The sequence below is a fragment of the Lynx rufus genome, unplaced genomic scaffold, assembly GCF_022079265.1.
Source record: "Lynx rufus isolate CCGP_SWC_20201006 ecotype Redwood Valley unplaced genomic scaffold, mLynRuf1.p SCAF_9, whole genome shotgun sequence".
NCBI classification, from domain to species: domain Eukaryota; kingdom Metazoa; phylum Chordata; class Mammalia; order Carnivora; family Felidae; genus Lynx; species Lynx rufus.
The window spans coordinates 99,989,076-100,010,983 of record NW_025814897.1 but is presented as its reverse complement, the minus strand read 5'-3'; the positions used below and the strand labels follow the sequence as shown (position 1 = coordinate 100,010,983).

General features: G+C 38.2%; 1 protein-coding gene across 1 annotated transcript in view; it reads left to right on the top strand.

Annotated features, from left to right (window-relative positions):
- Positions 1-21,908, top strand: part of NUP160 (nucleoporin 160) — a 51,011-nt gene that overhangs the window by 9,973 nt on the left and 19,130 nt on the right. The window contains exons 8-22 of the mRNA XM_047070130.1: positions 4,938-5,015; positions 5,272-5,369; positions 6,947-7,031; positions 8,612-8,680; positions 11,641-11,724; positions 12,135-12,305; positions 13,066-13,165; positions 13,437-13,602; positions 14,058-14,185; positions 14,276-14,436; positions 17,021-17,154; positions 17,858-17,928; positions 18,763-18,922; positions 19,523-19,592; positions 21,012-21,110. Of these exons, the coding sequence (XP_046926086.1) occupies positions 4,938-5,015; positions 5,272-5,369; positions 6,947-7,031; positions 8,612-8,680; positions 11,641-11,724; positions 12,135-12,305; positions 13,066-13,165; positions 13,437-13,602; positions 14,058-14,185; positions 14,276-14,436; positions 17,021-17,154; positions 17,858-17,928; positions 18,763-18,922; positions 19,523-19,592; positions 21,012-21,110 (1,674 nt within the window). The remainder of the gene's footprint in view (positions 1-4,937; positions 5,016-5,271; positions 5,370-6,946; positions 7,032-8,611; positions 8,681-11,640; positions 11,725-12,134; positions 12,306-13,065; positions 13,166-13,436; positions 13,603-14,057; positions 14,186-14,275; positions 14,437-17,020; positions 17,155-17,857; positions 17,929-18,762; positions 18,923-19,522; positions 19,593-21,011; positions 21,111-21,908) is intronic.

The following is a 21,908-nucleotide window of genomic DNA, read 5'->3' as shown; positions in this document are numbered from 1 at the left end:
ATACAGACTGCTACCCTATGTGAACACCCTCCTTGTTCTGCTTGAGTTTCCACCCTATACCAGGCCTTCCATATGTGTGGAAGCCTTCACACTCTGCTCATGCACCTACACTCTAAGCCAAATGTGGATACTCTTTTTACCTCCTTGGGCTCTTGATTCATCCATCCTATGACCCTGACCTCGGTCTCAGTTTCCTCCAGTAGTCCACAGAACTCAGGGAAACAGTAACTTACATTTGCCAGTTTACTATATGACAAAGGATACAGATGAACAGCTAGATGAAGAGGTATGTTGGGTGAGGTCCAGAAGGATCCTGAGTTCAGAGGCCTCTGCCCTGTGGTGTAGGAGTTTGCCACCCTCCTGGCACATGGATGTGTTCACCAATCTGAAAGCTCTCCTTATACCATACTTTAGGGATTTTTATGGAGGCATCATGATGTAGGCATAATCCATTATTACTAGATTTCCAGCCTCTCTCCCCACCCCAGAGAATGGGGGTGGGGGCTGAAAGTTCAAGTTTCTAATCATGGCTTGGTCTTTCTGGTGACCAGCCCTAATCCTTGAAGCTATCTAGGAGTCATCTCATTAGAACAAAAGGTGTTTCTGGGGCGCCTGGCTGGCTCAGTAAGTAGAGCATGAGTAAGTAGAGACTCTTGATCTCAGGGTGAGTTCGATCCCCATGCTGGTTGTGGAGCCTACTTGAAAAAATAAAAGGCATTTATCACCCAGGAAATTCCAAGGGATTCTAGAGCTCTGTATAAGATGCTCCTATCATCTTCATCATTCAGGAAATTACAAGGGTTTTAGCTTAGTGCCAGCACCCAGTGGCAGAGACCAAAATATATTTATTATTATTATTTGATAGATTCTGATAGAGATTATGTTGGTTCTGTAGATGATGCTGGAAAATATTGCCATCTTTGCAATATTAAGTCTTTTGGTCCATAAACATGGAATGTTTTCCCATATGTTTACATCTTTAATTTCTTTTTACAATGTTTTATAGTTTTCAGAGTAGAAGTTTTGCAGTTCTTTTGAGCAGTTTATTCCTGGGTATTTATTCGTTTTAATGCTAGTGGAAATGAAATTATGGAAATGAAATTATTTCCTTAATTTTATTTTGAGATTACTCAGTGAACGTTTATAGAAACACAGTTGATTTTTGTATCATTGGTCTTGTATCATGCAACCCTGCTGAATTATTTTATTAGTCCTAATAGGGTTATAGTGGAGTCCTTAGAACTTCCTGTATACAAGATAACCTCATCTGCAAATAAAGATAGTTTTATTACTTCCTTTCCAATTGAATCAACTGAATGCCTTTTTTTTTTTTTTTAATTGCCCTGGATAGATCTTCCAGTACAATATTGAATAGAAGTGGGAAGAGCTGGCATCTTTGTCTTGTTCCTGGTCTAAGGGAGAAAGCTTTCAGTGTTTCACCACTGAGTATGACATTAGCTGTGAATTTTTCATAAAGCCTTTTATCATGTTGAGGAAGTTCCTTTCTATTCCTAGTACTGAGTGTTTTTCTCATGCAAGGGTGTTCAGTTTGCTGCCATTGCCTTGATTCGTTATAAGGCACCAGTAATTTTACCCTCTTATTTAGGCTTGTGCATCATCAATGCAAAAATATCAACACAGATATTGCAGATAATGTATTCTTATGAAAAGAGTTTTGGCCTCACTGATCCCCTGAAATAGTCTATGGTCTACATTTTGAGAAGCACTCCTCTAAAAGACTCAAAATTGAGTGTAGGAGTGGTGTGAAATTGAGCAGAGCTGTTATCTCCTTTCTTTTGAGCATTATGGTTCTATTCATGAAGCCTAAAATCAGATAAACCTTTTTGGCAGTTAGACCTACTCATGTTATGGTGAACTTGTAGACTTTTTTCCCCCCTACACAAATCCTGCTCTTCAGCCTGTATTTTCCTCTAATAGGCACAGTTGAAATTTATTTTTCCTTTGTCTCTAATATTTATATCCATTCCTATTCATTTGTTTCTGGTGTTTCCTTTGGTTCTTTGGATTCTAATTCTTTAGTAAGTGTATTACTTCGGTTATTTCCAGGATCTTGTTCTCATTGATCATACAAGCTGCCATCTGTATTTCATCTAAGACCTTAATACAACTCTCAAACAGAAGTCCTGTAGACTGTGGTGTGTGGTCCACAGACTGGTCCTGGGCCACAAATTCTTGTTTACCAGTTTGCAGTAAGATAGCTACAGAACATGAGAGTGAACTTTCAGATACTTTCATAGTGGTTTGACATTGCTACAGATGTCCACATTCAAGATTCCTGTATGTTATAAATAAAGTATCAATCTGCAACAGGTTGGAAATTAAATAAAACAAAAAACTAGTCCTTTACCACAGGTAATTTGAGAAGCACTATATGCTTGGCCAGCATTTTTCCAACAAGAAATACCTTGTTTTGCTATCTACTATACACATATTGTGGTGATGGACATGTAACAAAAAAAAAATATATGAAACATGTTTACCTTTACTATGAGTGATGAACTGATGAACTTTGATACTTTGTTGTTGTTGTTGTTGTTGTTGTTCTTGTTGTTTGAATGCTGGTTGAGACCTGCTAAATTGATTTATATTCCACTAACAGGTTGAGATCTGCAACTTGTAAAATACAGCTCTAGACTAGGATGAATATGAACACTGCATATATCTTTTGTATTTCATACACTCCTACTTTTTCTCAGAAGGGACTCTCTGTATATTTTTCTTTTTTTTTTTTTAATTTTTTTTTATTAACGTTTATTTATTTTTGGGACAGAGAGAGACAGAGCATGAACGGGGGAGGGTCAGAGAGAGAGGGAGACACAGAATCTGAAACAGGCTCCAGGCTCTGAGCTGTCAGCACGGAGCCCGATGCAGGACTCAAACTCACAGACTGAGATCATGACCTGAGCCGAAGTCGGACGCTCAACCGACTGAGCCACCCAGGCGCCCCTGTATATTTTTCTTTTAGTACTACCCTTTAGTAACTTCTGTGTTATTAAGAGAGAACCATTGTCACTCTTACCAGTTTACAGTGAATTTTCTTTTTCCAAAAAAATTACTTAAAATATCCATAAAGTATCATTTTTGAGTTTGAAATTTTTTGTTTTGGCAATAGAGCTAAATACTACACTTGAATTATTTTATAGAGTTTTGTTTTTAGTAAAAGTTAACTAGTGTTGATTTGTATTGTGCATATGTTTTAAATTATCTCTGGCACTTTGGTAAAAATATAAACTTAAAACAGGCTTCTGACCACAATGAGATACCACCTCACACCCGTGGGATGGCTACTATCCTCCCCAAAAAAACAGAAAATAGCAGTGTTGACAAGGATATGGAGAAATTGGAACTCTTGTGCACTGGTGGTGGAAAGTAAAATGTTGCAGCCACTGTGGGAAACAGTATGGCAGTTCCTTAAAAAGCTAATTGTAGCATTACCCTATCTATGATCCAGCCATTCCACTTCTGGGTATATACCCCAAAGGATTCAAAGCAAGGTCTCAAAGACGTATTTGGGGACACCTGGGTGGCTTAGTCGTTTAAGCGCCGACTCTTGATTTCAGCATAGGTCATGATCTCATGGTTGGTCATGAGATTGAGCCCCACATTGTGCTCCACACTTATAATTCTCTCTCTCTCCCTCTGTTCCTCCCCTGCTTGTGCTCACACGCGCATGTGCTTTCTTACTTAAAAGATAGTGTTTTCTTGTAGACAGTCCAAAAAAAAGAAAAAAAATTTGTATGCCATAGTCATCATACTATCTACAGTAGCCAAAAGGTAGAAGCAGCCCAAGTGTTCCTTGACAGATGAATGAATAAACAAAAATGGTATATACATAAAATGGGATATTATTCAGCCTCAAGGAAGGAAATTCTGACACATGCTACAACATGGATAAACCTTGAGGATGTTATGCCAGGTGAAGTCACAAAAAGAAAATACTGTTAATATTCTACTTATATAAAGTGCCTAGAGCAGTCAAGTTCATAGAGACAGAAAGCGGAATGGTGGGTGGAAGGGACTGGAGGGAGAAGGGAGTGTGGAGCTATTTAATGAGTATAGTTTCAGTTTTACAAGATGAGAAAAGATCTGGATATAGGTTGCACAATAATGTGAATGTATTTAATACTACTGAACTGTGCTCTTAAAAATGGTTAAGATGGTAAAAAAAAAAAATAATAAGGGGGGGTTACAATGACAAATGTTATGTGTATTTTACCACACCTTTATAAAAATTGGTTTCTAGGGGCACCTGGGTGGTTCACTCGGTTAAGTATCCAACATCTGATTCCTAATCTTGGCTCAGGTCTTTTTTTTTTTTTTTTTTTTTTTAAATGTTTATTTTTGAGAGAGAGAGAGAGAGAGACAAAGCACGAGCAGGGGAGGGGCAAAGAGACAGGGAGCCACAGAATCTGAAGCAGGCTCCAGACTCTGTGCTCGAACCCATGAACTATGAGATCATGACCTGAGCCAAAGCCAGACACTCAACCTGCTGAGCCACCCAGGTGCCCCTCGGCTCAGGTCTTGATCTCAAGGTTATGAGTTCAAGCCCTGCATGGAGCTCTTGCCATGCAGGGCATGGAGCCTACTTAAAACATTTTTTTAATTGGGGCGCCTGGGTGGCTCAGTCGGTCGAGCGTCCGACTTCAGCTCAGGTCATGATCTCATGGTTCGCAAGTTCGAGCCCTGCATCAGGCTCTTTGCTGATGGCTCAGAGCCTGGAGCCTGCTTCGGATTCTGTGTCTCCCTCTTTTTCTGCCACTCCCCCACTTCTGCTCTCTCTCTGTCTCTCAAAAATAAATAAATGTAAAAAAATTTTTTAATTAAAAAAATAATTGGTTTCTGAATGCTCATAACTGTTAGAAAAGTAGCATGTTGATTTTTTTCAAGTTATGAATTATTAACTTGTGTTTTAACAGTTCTGCATTTTCCAACTGGTGAGCACTGAGAATAACCGCTATAGTTTAGATCACATTTCGTCCGTTTTCACTTCTCAGGTAGGTTGGATCATCCTTTGCATATCACTCAAGTATAAGAAAGAATTGGCTGACTTAACTATGTTGTAAAGGGACGGAAATCTTAAAATGAAATATTTACTGATAGATGCAGACCAAATTTCATTTGAGTTTTACCAAGTTCGTGTGGTACTATCTTCTGTTTTTATGCTTTTGACCTCCTATTAATACAAATTTAAGTTGCTGTAAGCTATTCCTCTTTCATATTTTAACCCCTTTCCCCCACATTTCCTCCTAGGAGACACTGATTGACTTTGCCTTAACCTCTACGGATATCTGGGCCCTGTGGCATGATGCTGAGAACCAAACTGTTGTGAGATACATCACCTTTGAGCAGTATGGATCACTTCCTCTGTCATCTTGCCTCACCCCTAAGGGTTCCATTCTAAGAAAGCAAGAGAGCTTGTTATGTAGAACCGAAGTCAAGTGTTTGCATTTAAAGGATTCAGTCCTGGGTTTGCCTACTGTTAACTATTTTCCAAAATTCCTCCTTTTGCATTTTGTGATGTTTCTTACCTTTTGGTTTTAGAACAAAATGAAGGATTCTTAGGGTTGGAATGAGATAAAATACCATATTTCTTGGGAGCAATAGCACCTATCTAAAATACTTCTAATTTGGGAGTTTACTCTGCTTCTGAGCAGACTATTTCCAATACCCACAACTTCCAAAAGATACTGCAGCCCCTTTGGGTTCTCAATTTTCTCATTATAAGAGAGATTGATTGCACAAGTATAGTGCTCTTCAAGCTTTTTTGTTTTAAACAGGAAACCCTTTTTTTCAAAAGATAATGAACTCCAATATATAAAACTAGTATTTTGTGAATAAAATTATAACACAGTTTAATGTTATTGTTGGTTATCTCTAATATTAGATATATTTGGTCTCTAATATTTTAATGTACATAATAGTTTTAAATGTTTTAATAGCTACAAAATACATTTGAAAAAAATTTCTTAATCAGACACTTATATACTCCTGAAACACCCTGTGCAGGATTCCCTGGAATATAGCTTAATGTCTTTGGAACTAAACTAATTGAACTTTAGGGATCCCTCATAATCAGTCCTATACTCTAGACTAGAACTATAGGGATAGTTGCCCCAGATGGTTGAGCCACATCTCAGATAATATGAGTGTACTCCTTATAGAGGAGAATCTGGTATCAGATAAGAGTAAGAGTATGAGTCCACTTGTGAAATTTAGCTGTGACAAAGCCTTACTTTTCCCATCTACAAAATGTGGGTGATACGTCCTTCAAAATTACCATAAGGCTTATAAGAATAATATCCTTAACTGTGCCTAGCATAATATCTAATAATAGTAAATGCAAAATAAAAGTTAGCTATTGTTTGTAGATTTGTGGTTAGAGTGTTCATTTCAGGAAGATGCCTGTTAAAACTGGTAAGAGCAAGGGCACACTTGGCCGGCATAGTGGAGCGTGGGACTCTTGATCTTGGGGTTGTAGGTTCAAGTCCCATGTTAGGTGTAAAGATTACTTTAAAATAACATTCTCTCAAAAATAAACATTAAAAAAAAAAAATTAAGGGGCTTCTGGGTGGCTCAGTCGGTTGAGCGTCCAGCTTCGGCTCAGGTCATGATCTCACGGTTTGTGAGTTCGAGCCCCATGTCGGGCTCTGTGCTGACGGCTCAGAGCCTGGAGCCTGTTTCAGATTCTATGTCTCCCTCTCTCTCTGCTCCTCCCCCGCTCGTGCTCTCTCTGTCTCTCTCTCTCTCAAAAATAAACATTAAAATAACATTAAAAAAAAAAAAAAACTGGTAAGAGCACTTCTATAAAGCCAGACTGTTGACAATAAATTTTACTTATTTATTTTGAAATCTTCAGTAGATCAACAGCATCAGCTTTTAGTCATCATTTTTATGTAGACTGATGGCCTTTTTTGTTTCCCTATAGTAATGTTGCAGGTCAATGGAATTCAGTTTTTATGCACTCTCTGCCAGAGGAAGAGATCATTATCAGAGATGATCAAGACCCCAGAGTAAGCAACATTAAAGTCTTGTGTAAGAGGATGATTTACCCTGATCATTAGTTTGAGAAGAACCAGGTGTATTAGTCCGAATTCTTTCAGCTGCATGTGAAAGAAACCCACCTCAAACTCACTTAAGCTTAAAAGGAAAATATTTGTGCAGCTGAGAAGCGGAGAGTTACCTGGCTTCACCCAAGGCTGGAACAGTGCCACAATGCCTTCAGGGCTTGATTTCTCCTTTGTATTTTGTTTTCCTTCTTGTTGGGTTTATTCTCAGGCAGGCTCCCTGAGCCTATGCATTGTGTGAACTACGCATTCTATGGACCCCAGAGGAGAGGGAGAACCACTGTCCCTGGTCCTGAAGTAGACTCTCATTGGCCTGGCTTGAGCAGTGTGCTGATTTCTGACACAGTCACTCTGATCAGAAAGAATAGAATAATCTGCCTTAGCATGAGAAACATGTCCAACGTGCACCTTGTTCTTGTGGAGGTGGTGAAGTCAGTTGAGTATGGGGAATATGGGTAGAGGAGGAATGGTTCCCCCAGAGGAAGGTAGGGATTTGTTAGTAAAAGAAGGGTAATGGATTCTGGGTAGGCGTAAACACTAGGTGTCCACTAGTGTTTATAACCATGTTGGTACAAGCATGCATATAAGCTAGAAATCAAATAAATTCTGGTAACAGTATATGCTATGAGGAAAATAACTTTAAAATGCAGTTGGGGTGCCTGCGTGGCTCAGTGGGTTGAGAGCCCCAACACTTGATCTCAGCCTTGGTCTTGATCTCAGGGTCATGAGTTCAAGCCCCGCATTGGGCTCCACACTGGGCATGAAATCTCTTTTTAAAAAGATGATAATTCCGAAGAGAGCAAAACAGGCCAGTCTCCCTATTTTTCAGAGATATCCTCAGGTTAAGAAGAAAAGAAAAAGGCATCAGTTGATGCCTTTATGTTAAATGAGGTTGAAGATTATGGGCCCTGGGTCACCCCCCAGAACCCCAGGAGAAGGAAGGAAACTTGAGTGAAGATTAGTCAGATTTGCTACTTCCTGGCAAATCTGAATTGTGAAATTTGGGTAAAATATTTGGGCAACTTAAGACTTTCCGTTTTTCTTCTCTCTACTTCATCTTCCAAGTAGTGACAGTTTATTGCATTTTTTGTTTGTTTTTACATGTAATGCCTATTGGTTCCTTTTATATGTGAGACATAAGATGATTACTTTATGGATGGTGGAGAAACCAGTTTAGCTTAATTGTTCTCTTACCAGTGTGTATCGCCAATAAACCTGTGTTCGCCTTTCCATATAAGGTTGGCATTTCACAAGCTATGTTTTCTAGTGGAACCCAGTAAAGTACTCCATGAGGAACACGCTGATTTCCTTATAGTATGCCTAGTTGGCTCAAACACACTGTAGTTTCTTCCTTAATGTGAAAATATAGAACTGCTCTAGTACTTGGTATTGCTCAAATACAGAAGGGCCATGTTTTTATAATGGAAACTCAAGTGTTGGCGCTAATGTGATTAATTCTTCCTTCAAATTTTTCCAAATTTTACCTATTTAGGATGATACTAATTTTTGTTTTACTGTTCTAACAGGAGATGTATTTGCAGACTCTATTTACACCAGGACGATTCATAAATGCAGCTTTATGTAAAGCTTTACAGGTCAGCAAGAAAAGATTTAATGTTTATTTAAGACTATCTCTTGTATAGTCATTGTATAATTAATAATTACTATTAACTTTTGTTTTATATACACAAAACAAACATTTTTGCAGTTACGTATGCATGTGTTTATAAATGTCAGTGTAATTTTTTTTATGTTTTTTCCACTAAATAAGACTCCCAACAGGAAGGTAGAATTGTGGGTACTTTCCCAATGACTACTGAAGCATACTAGTAGTTGAAAGAGAAATGTGTGCTTACACTATTGTAAAAAGATACCGTACTATACTGCATATAATCTCTGTACTTGAAAGAAATTTAAAATGTTTTTTTCGTTAGTTTTGATAGTACTCTACATTTACCTTTTTGTTAATACAATGGAGGTCTGACATGTTCAGATTCAAGAAAAATCTGAAAATTGAATCTTCAAAGTCACATGGCTTAAGAGATACTTAATGCTTTATAAAAAGATTCTTTACCTTAAAGTCACTTAGAGGGGCACCTGGGTGGCTCAGTCAGTTAAACATCTGACTCTTCGTTTTCGGCTCAGGTCATGATCTCACAGATTGTGAGTTCGAGCCCTGCATTGGGCTCCAAGCTAACAGTGCTTTGGATTTTCACCCCCCCCCACCCCTCCCCTGCTTGCACACACTCTCTCTCTCTCTCTCTCAAAATAAATAAACTTTAAAAACAAAATTAAAGGGGCACCTGGGTGGCTCAGTTGGTTCAGCATCTGACTTTGGCTCAGGTCATGATCTCGCGGTCTGGGAGTTCGAGCCCCACGTCAGGCTCTGTGCTGACATAAAAACAAAATCTTGGGGTGCCTGGGTGGCTCAGTAGGTTAAGTGTCCAATTCTTGGTTTTGGCTCAAGTCATGATCTCGTGGTTCATGGGATCGAGCCCCGAGTCGGGCTATGTGCTGACAGCAAGGAACCTGCTTGGGACTCTTTCCCTCCCTCTCTGTCCCTTGGTGCCCACACATGTGCATTCTTTCTCTCTCTCTCAAAAATAAATAGGGGTTCCTAAGTGGCTCAGTCAGTTAAGCACCTGACTTTGGCTTAGGCCATGAATTTGGGTTCATGAATTTGGGCCCCACCTCGGGCTCTCCACTGTCAGCGCAGAGCCCACTTCAGATCCTCTGTCTCCCTCTCTCTCCCTCCCTCCGTCCCTCCCTCTCTCTGTCTGTCTCTCTCTCTCTCTCTTCTCTCTCTCTCTCTCTGCCCCTCCCCAGCTCATGTGCTCTCTGTCTCAAAAATAAACATTTAAGGAAACTTTTAAAAATAAATTAATTAAATATGATAATCACTCATAGACTTGAAAGACCCCTTAGAATCTCCTAACCTGACCCTCCACACAAAGAAACACCTTCTGAGGCTTTTAACAGACAGCTTTTCAGCTTCTAATTGTCTCTGCCTCCAGTGACAAGTTTCTCACTGGCTCTTGTGGAGGTCTTGTTCCTGAGCTGTATAATTTAAAAGTTCTTCCCATTTGGATCAAATTTAGTCCCCATGCTTTTGGTGAATTCTTTCTTTTGGAACTTCATAGAACATGTCTCTCTTCTAGAAAGCAACTTTTCAAATATTTCAAGAATCTTTCCGTATTGTCTTTCTCCAAGTACACGCAGTGCCTTAACTTTCTCTCAGGTGATACCATTTATAGACCCTTGACCTTTCTGTTACATACATTCTTAAATATCTGGTTATTACATGTTTGCTGTTTTCTCTCTGATAGAACTTCAGTGTGACATGATCACTCTCTCCAAGATGGTTCGTTTGTTTGTTTAAGTTTATCGGTTTATTGGGGCGCCAGGGTGGCTCAGTCGGTCAAGTGTCGACTTTGGCTCAGGTCGTGATCTTATAGTTCGTGAGTTCTAGCTCCACTTTGGGCTCACTGCTCTCTGCACAGAGCCTGCTTCGGATCTGCTCTTTCCCTCTCTCTTTACCCCTCCCCTGCATGTGCACGCACTCTCTCTCACAAAAATGAATAAACATTTAAAAATAATGATAAAGTTTATTTAGAGAGAGAGCACTCCAGCAGAGGAGGGGCAGAGAGAGAATCCCAAGCAGGCTCCATGCTGTCAGCACAGAGTCCAACATAGGGCTGGAACTCACAAACCATGAAATCATAACTTGAGCCGAAGTCAGCAGTCAAATGCTTAACTGACTGAGCCATCCAGGTGCCCCCAAGGTGTTTTTTCTTTTCCTCTCATCAGCCTTCTTCCTTGTTAACAACAATTAAATGTGTATTTCTTATGGTATCTCTTGCACACAGAGATATTAAACAATCACTAAAGACATTTATTAAATGCTTTCCTTTAGGAGAGTCATTCGTAGTAGAGTGGCCAGCCACATGACTACTCTGGCTTGCTTTTATACCAGTCTCAGGGAGTGTGTGTTTAACATCATTTTATAACTTCCCTCCAGCTAAGCAATGGCCTTTCCCGAGCTTTTTGGTTTTTTTAGTAATCCAGATGTATCCTGTTATAATTCTGTCAGATTCATGGATATCTATAGTTCGTTCTGGTCTATAGAAATGATTTCAGAGGTGCCTGGGTGGCTCAGTTGGTTAAGCATCTGACTTCAGCTCAGGTCACGATCTCACAGTTCGTGGGTTCGAGCCCCACATTGGGCTCTGTGCTGACACCTCAGAGCCTGGAGCCTACTTTGGACTCTTTGTCTCCCTCTCTCTCTCTGCCCCTATCCCCTCATGCTCTATCTCTCTCTGTCTCTCAAAAATAAATAAATATTCTTCAAATAATTTTTTAAAAAGAAATGATTTTAAACTTGCTATGATTTTACTTACAGAAATTATTTGCACAGCATTAGAAGTAGATGGGTATTTTAGGCATGTTCAGTTTCTATTGTATAGTTACGTATTGCCTCCGTGCCTTCTAAACTGAAGTTTTTTTCATTCAGTTTTGGATGATATATAATACTCTAAAATGTCTCTCTTAATTTTAGATTTTCTGTCGAGGAACTGAGAGGAATTTAGATCTTTCCTGGAGTGAACTGAAGAAAGAAGTCACTTTAGCTGTTGAAAGTGAGGTGAGGTTTGGGTAGAGAACAAATGATAATTTCTTGATATAGGGTAGATTGGTACTGGGGAATTGTTCAAATAGTTCACTGGACCTTGTTAGTAGGAAGTATAAATATTTAAACCTTTTAATTAGAGAATTATATATATATATTATATATATATATAATATTATTATATTATATAATATATATATAATATAATATTATAATATTATATATAATATTATATAATATTATATATATATTATATATATATATATATATATATTATATATATATATATATAATCTATGGCATGTAAGGCCTAAGGGATATTCATTTGGTTATAATTTAGTAAAATGATATTAGGCAGTTAGGTTTTGGAGGAGAAAGATCCCAAATGGTATTAACAGTTTCTTTTTTGTCTTCTTCTTTGCCAGCTCCAAGGAAGTGTAACAGAGTATGAATTTTCCCAGGAGGAATTTCGAAATTTACAACAGGAATTCTGGTGCAAGTTCTATGCCTGTTGTCTTCAGTACCAAGAAGCCCTCTCTCATCCTCTTGCCCTGCATTTGAATCCACACACAAACATGGTGTGCCTACTGAAAAAAGTAAGGGAGCTAAAACTAATCCTTAATCGTCTAATCCTTTAGACGATTCAGTGGATCTTTCAGAGTATCAGTCTGTTGTATGTTGTAGTTAGCTTTTTAGGACTTTGTATTTTTTTTCTTAGAATTCTAGTTCATTTCTATTTAGATAGTCTCCTGCGTTATTTATAATTTTCTTGCATTTTATTTTCTTTATCTTATTATATATTGATTTCACATTTAAAGAGCTACAGGAATAGCACAAAGAACTTTTGTATACCCTTCTTCCAGGTTCATCGTTTGTTAACTGCCATTTGCTTTTCTTCCTTCTATACGTTTTTTTCTTCCTGGGCCACTTGGGAGTTAGTTGCAGACATTATGCCCCTTTGTCCTTAAATATTTTACCACGTATCTTAAGAACAGAGTATCCTTACGTAACCACAGCACAATTTAAAGATCAGGTAACTCGATATTGATATGGTATCATACAGTTACATTCTGATTCTACCAATTGTGCCCATAATTGTTCCTCTTGATTAGGGTCTGATCCAAGATCTTGGGTATATTTGGTTGTTATGTTCATTTAGCTTAATCTAGGGCTTTTGTCAGCCTTTCTTAGTCTTTCATGACCTTGATATTTTTTGAAGACCATACCTGTTTTATAAAGTGTCCCTCAGCCTGGATTTGTCTCGTATTTTCTGCTGATAAGAATCTGGTCTCAATTTTTTTTACACCTATAAACGTTAATTGAAAAAAAGCATAACTGGAAGATTTATATTTCCAGGGGTACCTGTCTTTCCTTGTGCCTTCCTCCTTAGTGGATCATTTGTATCTCCATCCTGATGACGACCTTTTGGCCGAGGATGAGGCAGCCATATCTGATGGTAATAATAATTACTGTGACCATATTTAGCCCCTTCCTACATGAACCCTGTGCTTTGTTTCAACTGGATGCAAAAAACATTGATTGCCACGATGACCTCTCCTGGTCAGTTTACCACAATATAGATGCTATAAGGAAAACTGAAGAGACCTAAGCATCTCTAAGACTTCAGATAGATTCTTGGCATTTAATTATTAATATTTTATTTTAGTATAATGTTAATCAGTAGCTCTTCATTGGCTTGAGTCATGAATATTAACTTTCTCTTACAGATGTGGAAGTTGCTCGGGACGTCATGTGTCTTATAAAATGCCTTCGGCTGATTGGAGAGTCAGTAACTATGGACATGTCAGTAATGATGGAAATGAGTTGTTACAACCTACAGTCTCCAGAAAAGGCTGCAGAACAGATTCTGGAAGATTTGATCACTATTGATGTGTAAGGAGAATTTAGGGTAAAGTGCATTTCCTAATGAAAATTCAGCAATTTTTAGTGCCAGTGTCAGGTTTTTAATGTACATTCAAGTATGGACAATAGTGGCTTATGGATAAAGTGAGCTGTCATGGTTCTAAATAGGTGTTTCCCCTTTTAAGCAAAATCTAACATATGAATTCAGATCTGGAAGCTAACTCATAAGTTATGGTCAGTTAAACTACTAAGCTATGAATTCTAAAACAGAAAAGTATTTTCTCACATTCATTTTCCGTCATTTCTGAAAAAAATGAGGAAAAATTCTCTATATGAAGTAAAGGTATCTTATATGCCAGAGTGATTATCTCCATTTCTTTATTGTGTAGCTGGTCTTCCCGTTTCGTAGAGCATTTAGTTTACGGAACATAAACAGTCTGCATTACCTATTCTCAGTAGTAATGGTTTTCTAATTGTCCTTCTAGAGAAAATGTGATGGAGGATATTTGCAGTAAGCTACAAGAGATCAAGAACCCAGTCCATGCCATTGGGCTACTTCTACGGGAGATGGATTACGAGACAGAAGTAGAAATGGAAAAGGGGTTCAATCCAGGTAAATGACAAAAAGCAAACATGTCTCTGATTTAGAGAAAGCAATTTAACTTCTTTTAACTTTTCCTTTTTTTTTTCCTCTTAATCATAGCTCAGCCTTTGAATATTCGGATGAATCTTTCCCAGCTATATGGTGGCAGCACAGCAGGATATATTGTGTGCAGAGGTGTGTGCAAAATTGCCAGCACTCGCTTCCTCATCTGCCGAGACCTTTTGATCTTACAGCACCTATTATTGAGGCTGGGCGATGCGGTAAGTATGGCTTGAAGGAAAACTTGTAAAATCTACTCACACAGAGCAGAATGTCAGCCCTATGAGCGCAGACTTTTGTCTTTGTCCACTGCTCTGTCACCTATGTTTGACCTGTAGTAGGTGCTCTATAAATATTCGTTGAATTAAGAATGAGTAAACAGTATAATCTAAAATTACAAATTAAGAACGTATATGAAGTGGGGCACCAGGATGGTTCAGTCAGAAGAGCCTGTGACTCTTGACCTTGGGGTCATCAGTTTGAGTCCATCCCATTTGGGGTATAGAGATTACCTTTAAATAAATAAGTACATACATACATACATACATACATACATACATAAACAAATGAACTTTTTTTTAAAAAGTACATAAAGGGGCGCCTGGGTGGCTCAGTCGGTTAAGCGTCCGACTTCGGCTCAGGTCGTGATCTCGCGGTTCATGGGTTCGAGCCTCGCATCAGGCTCCGTGCTGACAGCTCAGAGCCTGGAGCCTGCTTCGGATTCTGTGTCTCCCTCTCTCTCTGACCCTCCCCTGCTCATGCTCTGTCTCTCTCTGTCTCAAAAATAAGTAAACGTTAAAAAAAATTTTTTTTAGTACATAAAGCAGATTATTTTATAATTAACCTTTGTATATATAACAGTGGGGAAATTTCCCCAGATGGCTTTCCCCAAATTTAATATTGTTACTAACTACTCTGCATGTGGTAGCAAGGTACCATTTAGTGTGGAGAAAAGAGGAAAAAGAAGAAAAAGAATTCTCTTTCTGCAGTACAGAATTTAGCCTAAGCACGTTTTTGAGATGGCAGTGTCTTTGGGGTCCTCCCAACTCTATTCTGTGCTTCCTTTTCCATCCTAGTCTTCTTAGGCCACCAGACTCTTGTCCGATAGTCCTTGTCTCTCACCCTACTGAAAGTTCCATGCTTGGAGATTGCCTTTCCACCCTCATGCAAAAGTCCCACTTGTCTCTCAGGTGGTCATCTCACACGAACCTTGACCTGAGGAAGCAGTCTAGTTATCTCATGTTAATATGTAAATAACTGAAAGGCGTTTGGGGCTCTCAGAACTAGTCATTTGTTTTTTTTTTTAATGTTGTTTTATTTATTTTGAGAGAGAGCACGAGTGAGGGAGGGGCAGAGAGAGGGGGAGAGAGAGAATCCCAAGCAGGCTCTGCACTGTCAGCATGGAGCCCAATTCAGAGCTCAGTCTCACAAACTGTGAGATCATGACCTGAGCCAAAACCAAGAGTTGGACACTTAATCAACTGAGCCACCCCAGCGCCCCTGTTTGTACTTTTTAAGTCAGAATTTTTTAGCCCAAATATATTGATAATGGTAGAATTTTGGGTAAAAATAAGGAAAAACATTTAGGAAGATGATTTGTTTAAGCCACCAAAGAGAAACAGGAACCTTTCCTGAGAGGCCATTACTTAAGGCAGCCATTATTAAGTTCTTAATCTTTGTAGAATCTTCCATTTCTTCAGGGTTTTTAGTGGGGTTTTTTGTTTGTTTAATTATAACCATTGTTTTTTTCTAAATACAGAAGTAATGGATGTTCTTTATAGAACCTTTATATGTAAGCCTCTCTGTAAACAAAAAGAAATTAAAATTTGTCTGTAATTGACCCAGCTGATAACCGCTGTTTACTTACATTTTAGCGTATATCCTTTTTTCTCCTGTGCAAATGTTTTGTTTCCATTATTTCTAGAATTAGAATATGCTACATGGTATTTTTGGAATCTAATTGTTTTCTACTTTACACACCTCATCTGCATTTTCACATGTCATTAAGTATTCTTCTACAAAATTATTTTTTTAAAGTTCCCTACACAGTTTTAATTTATTCAGCCATTCCCATCTGTGGCCTGCCAGGTTGTTGCCAGTTTTTCCCTCCTACCTAAATACTTTTGTACGCCTCCGACTATATCTCTAAGATAAATTCTCGGAACTAGAATTGATTGGTCACACACTATGCCCCTTCCTTTTTTTTTTAATTTATTTATATTAACAGAGAGCACAAGAGAAAGGGAGCAGAGGGGCATAGAGAAAGGGAGAGAGAGAATCCCAAGCAGGCTCCACACTGCACATCCATGCAGAGCCTGATGCGGAGCTCAGTCTCACAAACCGTGAGATCATGACCTAAGCCAAAATCAAGAGTCGTACTCTTTTAACCACTGACCGAGTCACCCAGGCACCCCAGGCTATGCACATTTTTAAGGCTTTGGGTGGTTTTGCCAAATTTTCCTCTAATGTTCATAACTGTCTTTACCCAAGGCTAGTAGCATAAAGAAAGGCTAGATATCCCTGTTCCTGTTCTTGAATTCTGAACCCACACATTCAATGAAAGTTACATTTTTGTTGTTTTCTCTTTCACTATCAGCATTTTTGCACTATTAAATATTTGGGTAGCTATTTTTGCTACGCTAAAATTTAATGAGTGTGTTGCCTTTATTTATGTACATATGTTGCTTTTTTTCTGTATGCCCTTTGTAACTGTGTTTTGTTATTTATTTTACCTCCACCTGACCCTTAAAAGTTATCATCACTAATCACTATGTCCCGTCTCACCCACCCACCCATCATGTATAGGCGATCTTGGGAGCTGATCAGCTCTTTCAAGCCCAGCAAGACCTACTACACCGAACCTCTCCTCTCCTCTTATGTTATTATCTCATTAAGTGGGGAAGTCAGTGCTTAGCAACTGATGTTCCAGTTGACACACTGTGAGTTTCATTATTCTAATTATTTTTAAAATAAATTGCAAGTTTGATTAGTTTTCTCATCATTTTCAAAAAATTGTAAACATAATGCAGTAACATGATTTGCCTTTAAAATTCAGAGAGCTTTAGATGCTTCATTTTCTAAAGGTTGAAGACAACTTATAAGAATCAAAATACCAAGTATGTATTTATTATACGTATGGCATTTTGAAAAGAAAAAATGTTTATTCTGAAGTGGAAGTGGAAAATATATGTCATTTCTAAAATTTGTCTTAAAAACTGTCGAGATAGGTGACTTTTCACAAACACCCACTTTTTTAATGCTTATTTAAAATTGAAGTATAGTTGACACACAATGTTACATTACTTTGGGGTGTACAGTTATTACATGTGTGTGTGTGTTTAACGTAAAGATAAATCCTACTGAGGGCAAAATAGTTAGATGAGGTCGCAGGGAAAGTCGGACCACACACAAAAACATACCAGTTATTAAAGGTAGGCTGAGCTTCCTTAATAACCAAAATAAAAAGGGAAATCTATTACTTACTAGATTTACATTTTCAATATAAGATAAACCATCCTGTTTGGCAGTGTTCTTTCAGTAGAACTTTTATGTGCAACTTACTAATCAAATTGACAGTGTTCCTGGTAGGAGAGCTTGTTGAAGCAATGTTTTTGTAGAACTACTGTCTCTTTGTTCTCACAGGGAGTCCAACCTCCAACACTTGTCAGTACTGGAACTAACAGACTCTGGTGCTCTAACGGGAAATAAGTTTGGTAAGGACTAGTCTGTGCATGCGTTTGATTTTAAATTGGGCTTTTATTGCATATTCATTAAAGTCCTTTGCCACCTTTGCTGCAGAAAGATTAGGTAAGCTCTGCTTTCATTTGGGGAGGTTAATAAGCTGGCTGTGACAGGGAGTCCATGAAACCCCGTGAAGCCCAAATCAGGCATGAATTAAGGGTGTTGCGCATATGAAAATATGTACGTGTGTATTGCTGCTTTTCCATTGTTTATTAATGCTCCAGTGATTAATTCAACAAAATTATTTTTTAAATTTACTAAGTTCATGGTAGCTTTCATAATCTTGTCTTAATAAAAATTCAAGAGGCGTCATCTCTCATGCTTAAGAACCATTCTGGAGAATTTGTTTTATATTATTTTGGTAAAAAACTTGGAATCTTGGGACACCTGGCTGGCTTAGTCAGTAGAGCATGTGACTCTTGATCTCAGGATTGTGAGTTCGAGCCCCATGTTGGGTGTAGAGATTATAAATAAATAAACTTTAAAAAACAAAAACGTGGAATCTTGAGACCATATTTAATGTAAACACTTCCTAAGGAAGATGCTTAGCTGTAGTGAGGTCAGTGAAAAAAAGAAACGAGTGCAATGTTGATTTAAGTGACTTTTTTTTTGCATTTGTATAGTACTGCACACTTTACAAACTGCTTTTATTTATATTGCCATTAATGACACCCATGGTACATTTCATGTTTTGAAATAATAAATGTTCTTTATTACAGATATAACATGAATTGGTAGACTGTCTTAATTGAAAATTGATACTACTGTCATAAATTGGTGATTGTCATAATTTTTTTCTTTTCAAGTATCTAGCCCTCAGACAATTGTGGAATTATTCTTCCAAGAAGTTGCAAGAAAACACATCATAGCCCATCTCTTCTCTCAACCAAAGGCACCTCTGAGCCAAACTGGGTTGAATTGGCCTGAGATGATTACTGCAGTTACCAATTATTTATTGCAGCTTCTGTATCCTTTTATTTAAAAGCCAGTTAGAAGGTTTTTTCTGTCTAAATAGTCGAAGACTCTTCTATTCTCCCTGTATAATGAAGTTTTTTAATGAGGTTGAGTGCTATTCCCCCAACAAGAAATAATAATATTTACTATCAGATGTCCTAGTTTTTATTTTCCTCAGGAGTTAGCCAGATTTTATTGGTACACAAATATGTAATACTTAGATCTCTTTTACAACATTATACGTGTATCAGGTATTTATTGAATGGCTCTGTATGTCAGGCACTATGTGGTAGGTGCTGGGTGTCCCACGGGCATCAAGAGTATGTGCAATACGCCAGAGTTAGAAGTGATCGTCCAGGGATGAAATACGTGCTTTAGCCCCTAGTTAACTGAGGTCTGAGTTAGGTAACTAGGCTTTTAGTGTATAGTCTTTAAACTATATTTGTCTTATATTAAGGTTATATAGTTATGTGGAAAGAACATGTGCTCTAACCCCTTCTCTTTACCTTCTTTTTTAAAAATTAAGTCATTACATGGTGTTTGATGCCCAATATGTATATGATTTAAAGTTTTGCCAAAAAAAAAAAAAAAATCTCCTTATCCAGTGACTAGATGGCCTAGCAATCCTGGTTGTCTCTTTATGGAATGTTTGATGGCCAATTGTCAGTATGTACAGTTGCAGGTGAGTACTGTTGAATACTTCTGGTTTTGTTTGGTTTTTGTTTTAGTCTTTATTTTTGAGAGAGATAGAGACAGAGTGCAAGTGAGGGAGGAACAGAGAGAGAGAGAAGGAGACACAGAATCCAAAACAGGCTCCAGGCTTAGCTGTCAGCACAGAGCCCAACACGGAGCTAAACTCATGAACCATGAGTTCATGACCTCGGCCGAAGTTGGATGCTTAACCTCCTGAACCACCCACGTGCCCCAAATATTTCTGGTTTAGTCGTTCTTTTAAAGAATGGGATTTCTGGAATTTTAAATGTTACCTGCATTTTAATTGGCTGATAAAAAGAGCCACAATAATTTAAACTTGACTTCACCAAAACATACTCCAGAAAATCTCCAGAGAGATTTTCTTTATGTACTTCTCTCTTGACATGTCATTCCTAACATTTTTTTCTAGAGTATCTTGGCTTGTTTTTTAATCCTATTAGGCTCTCTTAAAAAAAAAAAAAAAAATTTATGTTTATTTATTTTTGAGAGAGAGAGAGCAAGCCGGGGAGGGGCAGAGAGAGAGGGAGACACAGAATTTGAAGCAGGCTTCAGGCTTTGAGCTGTCAGCACACAGCCCAACATGGGGCTCGAACCCACAAACTGTGAGATCAAGATCTGAGCTGAAGTTGGACGCTTAACCGACTGAGACACCCAGACACCCCCTATTAGGTTCTCTTTATAGTAAAACAAACATAACGTCTTCATATAAATCCTTTACAGGGTGGGCACCTGGATAGCTCATTCAGTTAGGCAGTCTGACTCAGGTTTCAGCTCAGGTCATGATCTCATGGTTCCTGGGTTCATGGCCCGAATCGGGCTCCATGCTGGCAGTGCAGAGCCTGCTTGGGCTTTTCTTTCCCTGTCTGCCCCTCTGCTGCTCGCCTGCACTTGCTCTCAAAATAAATACATAATTTTTTTTTTTTTTTTAAGTTTTACAGAGTGTGTGCATGCAAGCGTGGGAGGGACAGAGAGAGAATCAGGGCTCGAACTCCAGAAACGGGAGATCATCACCTGAGCTGAAACAAGAGTCCGATGCTTAACCAACTGAGGCACCCAGGTGCCCCGATAAATAAACTTTAAAAAAAAATCCTTTACAGGAATCTAGTCATTGAACCAGTAAATAATAAAGTTGGGAAATTGCTGAATTGGAAAAGCATATGTGTGTTTATGCGTGTTGGTATTATTGAGTTTTGTTCACATTTTTAAAGTGTGTAACTTAATACAAGAATAGATTAACAGAATTAGATTTTAACTTCTGGATGATTTCAGGAAATACTTTTCTGTTGATTGACCACTATCTTTTCTCCCTCTGTGAAGAGCTTGGGGGTGGTTATCGCATTAAATAGCACTTACTTTCTAATCAGAAAGCACCTTTTATGCCTTTCAGGATTATATTCAACTGCTCCATCCCTGGTGTCAAGTCAACATTGGTTCCTGTCGATTTATGCTGGGACGTTGTTACCTGGTTACAGGAGAAGGACAGAAGGTAAATTGTATTCAAATGATGAACCTACTTCAGTGCAAAGAGGACAGTTAGTCTCCATCTAACTAGGTGAGGGGGGATGGGGTGGCACAGAATCCTCTAAATAAGGATAAAGACAACTAATGCCAGCAAGAGCCATGTGGGGGTTGTTCAGCTTTCTTGTACTTTTGCAAATTAGTTAGAACATAAGAAAACATGAAGAAGAAAACATTAAAATCCTTTTGCCCCAGGATGAATTTTGTAAATCAAATTTATTACTCGATTACATTGTTTTTATTACATATTTTTTAAAATGTTATGCTGCTTTCTTCCCCCATTATGGTAGTTTATCTAATTTGTTCCCTGACATCCTATTAATGTACATTTTCAGACATGCAGGAAAGTTTAAAGACTTATAATAAACAATCATATACTCACCACTCAAATTCTACAAATATTAACATATTAGTATGCTTATATTAATTTTCTTATTAAAGTTTACCTTTTAATAGCATTTAAGTTAAAAAGTGAGATAAAGAAAAATATTAAATAACGTGTCAGAGGGGTGCCTGGGTGGCTCGGTCGGTTGAGCGTCTGACTTCGGCTCAGGTCATAGTCTCACAGTTCGTGAGTTTGAGCCCCGCGTCAGGCTCTGTGCTGACAGCTCAGAGTCTGGAGCCCACTTTGGATTCTGTGTCTCCCTCTCTCTCTGCCCCTCCCAACTTGTGCTCTGTCTCTCAAAAATGAATAAACATTAAAAAAAAAAAACTTTAAATAACGTGTCAGAATTTAGAATAGCAGAAAATGTAAATGTAGTCAACA